The sequence below is a fragment of the Merops nubicus genome, unplaced genomic scaffold (assembly GCF_000691845.1).
Source record: "Merops nubicus isolate BGI_N331 unplaced genomic scaffold, ASM69184v1 scaffold27119, whole genome shotgun sequence".
In the NCBI taxonomy this organism is placed as follows: domain Eukaryota; kingdom Metazoa; phylum Chordata; class Aves; order Coraciiformes; family Meropidae; genus Merops; species Merops nubicus.
The window spans coordinates 78388-82880 of NW_008633500.1; the positions used below are offsets into that span (position 1 = coordinate 78388).

The following is a 4493-nucleotide window of genomic DNA, read 5'->3' on the forward strand; positions in this document are numbered from 1 at the left end:
TTTCAGCCAGTGCTGTCTGCCCTGCCACCATTCTCCTTGCAGCACATTGGGCGGTGAGGAAGGTAGAGGTGACATCTGAGATGTGTTGAGGCCAGATGTCCCAGGCTGGTGGGGGAGATCACAGCAGAGGGGTGCTGCTCATTAAATTCCATCTTAGAGAGAACAGTGTCAGGGTACACCTGCTCTTCAAGCATCACTTCTGTGAGGTGTAACTAACTCCTCAGGCCCCAGCTGCCTGCAGCTGGTGGCAGCTCAATACCAGGTTAATTAGAGCCATATCAGTGTCCCTTATCTCCTGGAAACTGAACACCAGTTTTAGTGAAGACAGAATACTAAAGAGTTCCCATGTTCCTCAAACCAGCCATTAGTTGTACTGGTGCTGATCTGACCACACCAAATTGATTCCTTAATTTGCAACCAACATATGAGAAGTTTTGCCACTTCCCAGACACGTTTAAGAAGCGAGTCAGTAAGAACACCTTCTTCGTGCTGGTGAGAGTGGTGGATGAGCTGTGGTGAGTTGCCTTCTATGTTTTGGGGTGGGAGAAGTGGGGTCAGTAACAATACACAAGTCTGGTGGTTATGGAGATGGGGTTTTTAAACCCTATCTTTGATGACAGCTGAAATCCCCTACCCTGACCAGCAAGACAACTCTAGTGCTGAACCCTCCTGTTGGAAGAGTGAGTTCTCCATGTGTCCCAACTGAGTCAAACTGAGTCAGTTGTTTTTAAATAACCAGCAAGAGGGGAAGAGCTGCCTGTTGGAAAGCATGACAAGACTAGCTGCAAATACAAACTCTGAAGCTCACTCAGAGTCATAGCTCTGATGCCTTCCCTGGGTTTTCCATCTTTCTCTCAGCTTAGTGGAGCTGACAGAGGAAATTCTCAAGCTGCTGATGGACCTGGTCTTCCGGCTGGTCTGCAACGGGGAGCTGAGCCTGGCCAGGGTGTTACGCAAGAACATCCTGGATAAAGTGGATCAGAAGAAGATGCTGAGCTATGCCAACTCCATCAAGCCTCTTGCAGCCCGCGGGGTGGCAGCCAGGTGAGGAGGGGTGCACGTCACCATAGCTTTGTCCTTTGAGAGACAGGCCAGCCCTTTCTTGTGGACACAAGAGTTTTCTCAGTCTAAAAGGAAGGAGAGACAACAGGTCACGTTTTCTTAGCCTTTGTCCTTCCTCTTTGTTTCCTGCAGGCCAGGGACTCTGCATGATTTCCACAGTCATGAAATAGCCGAGCAGCTGACCCTCCTAGACGCCGAACTCTTCTATAAAATTGAGGTACAGAGACAAGGGTGGGGGGTGAGGGTGGTGGGAGGGATTTGGACACATACACTTGGCAATCTCTGGTATTCCCTGCAGCTCTCCAAGCACCTGTTGGGTTGCAGTAGACAGCTGAACTGGTGTCAGCAAACGGCTCTGGCCACAGACTGCCACTGGGAATCCTCCGGCAGAAATCCCATTTTCATGTGTGGTATTTTCCCACCCCTCCCCTCTTCTTCTTTGGCAGATCCCAGAAGTTTTGCTTTGGGCAAAGGAGCAAAATGAAGAGAAGAGCCCCAACCTGACACAGTTCACAGAGCACTTTAATAACATGTCCTACTGGTAAGGACCTCAGAGCAATCATGGCCCTGAACTGGGCTTGACCTCCAGTGCCTGACAGATATTCAAAATACTCTTTGCAGAGTTGGCTTCCCTTGTTACACGTGGCATAACACATACTTCTGGTCAGGAAGTAGATGCAGGGCACTCATCAAAGACCCCAGAGCACACAAGAAAAAAAAATCAGGAGGGTTGTGGGTTGTGTTACTCCACTGTAACCCAGAGGAATTATTGTCAGTACCATTGAGCCCTTCAAACAAACATTCTCCTTCCAAATAAATGCACTCTGTGAAGGGTTGTTGTAGTCATCCTTGAAACTACTCTTTCTTTGTTGTGAATTAGAGTGCTCCATTTAAGTTGGAGGTATCATGAACTTTTTAGTATTGTTGGCCCATCCTTACCAGTTTTGAGGTTTTTCAATGAAACAAGAATAGGAGATCTGCTTAAGTGATCTTTTATCTTTATTTTTTTCTGCCTGTTTTTCCAGGGTCCGTTCAATAATTATGCTACAAGAGAAAGCCCAAGACCGAGAGAGGCTGCTCCTTAAGTTTATAAAGATTATGAAGGTATCAGCTTGGTTCTTGCTGTGGATCACACACATTGCTCCTTAAGGGAAACAAGAAGAAATAGGAGATCTGCTTAAGTGGGTTTATCTTTATTTTTTTCTGCCTGTTTTTCCAGGGTCCGTTCAATAATTATGCTACAAGAGAAAGCCCAAGACCGAGAGAGGCTGCTCCTTAAGTTTATAAAGATTATGAAGGTATCAGCTTGGTTCTTGCTGTGGATCACACACATTGCTCCTTAAGGGAGCAGGGGAGTGGGACCTGCTGGTTAGTAGAGATGCTTGATGCTCGAAGGCTTTTCCTATCTCCAGAGTAACTGGAATATTCTCCCTCTTCACAGCACTTGCGAAAGCTGAATAATTTTAATTCCTATCTGGCCATTCTTTCTGCACTGGATTCTGCACCCATCCGAAGGCTGGAGTGGCAGAAACAAACCTCAGAGGTGAGGAGCAGCAAGGACTGTCAGCTGCAGGGGAGAGACAGAACTGGTTCTGCTGGGAGACAGCTGGGTGGTTTCAGCAGCTCAGAAGAGTCCCGGGTGGGGGGCTGGTGAGGAACTGCTCTCCAGCAGGTGTGATGTCACGGTGCTGGAAGCCCGAAGCGTGGCTGGGCTGTGGGAGTGCAAAGGGCTTTGCTGCAGTGGTGTCACCGTGGGCTCTGTGTCCTGGCAGGGCCTGGCTGAGTACTGCACACTGATCGACAGCTCCTCGTCCTTCCGCGCCTACCGAGCAGCGCTGGCTGATGTGGAGCCTCCCTGCATCCCTTACCTGTGAGTGGGTGGTGCCTTTCCTCTGCTGTTACTTCCACATGTTCAAATGGTTCCTTCAAGGGTTTCTCAGAACCTTCTGCTCAGCTCAGCACTTGCCTTTTGTCCTGTATCTAGAAGATGACGACAGCGCTGCCACATCGACCCACGTGCCCTCTGTGGAGCAACTTGTCCTGTAGCACAGGCAGGCAGGGCAGCAGCTCTCTCTGTGAAGAAAGCTTGTATAAGGTGACCGTGGCAAAGGGGAGATCAAGTCCCTGGACCTTCAGCTGATGCTTTTTAATTGTATTTTCTTTTTTGTGAAAAACTGTATTTTTTCACACATTCTCCCATGAGGTGCACTGGATCCCAGAGCTTCAAGCTGCAGCGTGCTCCTCTGCAACAGCTCTGGTTCTGCTGACTGCAGGAGCTGGCAAAGGAGGAGTCTGCCTTGTCAAACGTGCTGCTTCATCCTCTTTCTAGATGAAAGGTTGAAGCCATTGCCCTTCTCCATAAGGGCCTTCTGATCTAGATACCAGATTTGTTCTGGGTTTGCACCAGTAGAACTTCTCCTGGTCTTGCTTTCCTCCATGGAAAGAGTTCTGTAGGAAGAGGTGCAGAGGTACATGGCATCTCATCTGGCTGGGAACCACAGCAGGGCTTAGCAGGGACGTGGCTGAGCAGGGCAGGCAGAGGGAGGAAGGGAGTGAAGACTCCCTTGCTAGGGAAACCTCAGCATGAGGGAAATCTTGCATAAAACTGGAAGGAAGATTTAGCTGCTGGCAGGCACTTCCCATTGTGGCCTTCTTCCAGCCTGGTCCTCCTTCCCGTGGAGGGTGGATGAGGAACCTCAGCCCCTTTCACGTGACCATGCTTTCAGAGGTCCCTCAGCTGTGCATGGTGGGCACCTTGCACCTGAATACCTTTGGATCTGCTGCCAGGGACGTTTCCCTCAGGTGTGAATTGCCGTGCTGGTGGTGGCAGCAGCAGGAGGCCCTTGGAATGCATCTAGCTGCCTTTTGCCTGTCCACCCTGCCTCTGTGTGATTAACCTCAGTCCTTGTTTGCTTACTCCCTGGCCTGCTGCCCCTTTCTCTCTTTCAGAGGCCTGATTCTGCAGGACCTGACCTTTGTTCATCTGGGAAACCCTGATTACATTGACAGCAAAGTCAACTTCTCCAAGCGTTGGCAGCAGTTTAACATCCTGGACAGCATGAGGTGCTTCCAACAAGTGTAAGTGGCAGCACCAGGGAGGTCAGAGCTGGCTTTGAGGCACCACGGTGGGGACTGGTTGAGGCACAGGAGCCCCAGTGGGAGGGGAAGGGAGTCTAAGGTCAAAGCATCGTGAAGGAGGAGACCTGGGAATGGCAAGGCTCTGGTCACATTCTCCTTCCCTCTCCAGGCTATGACTAGACATTGTGAAGACATGTTTCCTATATTATTTTTCAGATCCAGTGCAGCAAAGTTTTGCCACTGCTCTCTTCCAGATAACAGTTTTCCCTCCAGGTTTCAGTGTTGCTGGTTCCTGTGTTCTCTAGGTCATGGAGGGTTTTCTTCAATGCTGTCTTAGAGCAGAGGCAGCAGAT

At 49.8% G+C, this 4493-nt stretch overlaps 1 protein-coding gene across 1 annotated transcript in view; it reads left to right on the forward strand.

Moving 5' to 3' along the window:
- The window catches only part of RAPGEF1 (Rap guanine nucleotide exchange factor (GEF) 1), an 82130-nt gene that overhangs the window by 77137 nt on the left and 500 nt on the right, over positions 1–4493 (forward strand). Inside the window, exons 15-22 of the mRNA XM_008948277.1 lie at positions 423–515; positions 859–1044; positions 1195–1279; positions 1509–1603; positions 2088–2166; positions 2504–2605; positions 2835–2932; positions 4012–4140. Of these exons, the coding sequence (XP_008946525.1) occupies positions 423–515; positions 859–1044; positions 1195–1279; positions 1509–1603; positions 2088–2166; positions 2504–2605; positions 2835–2932; positions 4012–4140 (867 nt within the window). The remainder of the gene's footprint in view (positions 1–422; positions 516–858; positions 1045–1194; positions 1280–1508; positions 1604–2087; positions 2167–2503; positions 2606–2834; positions 2933–4011; positions 4141–4493) is intronic.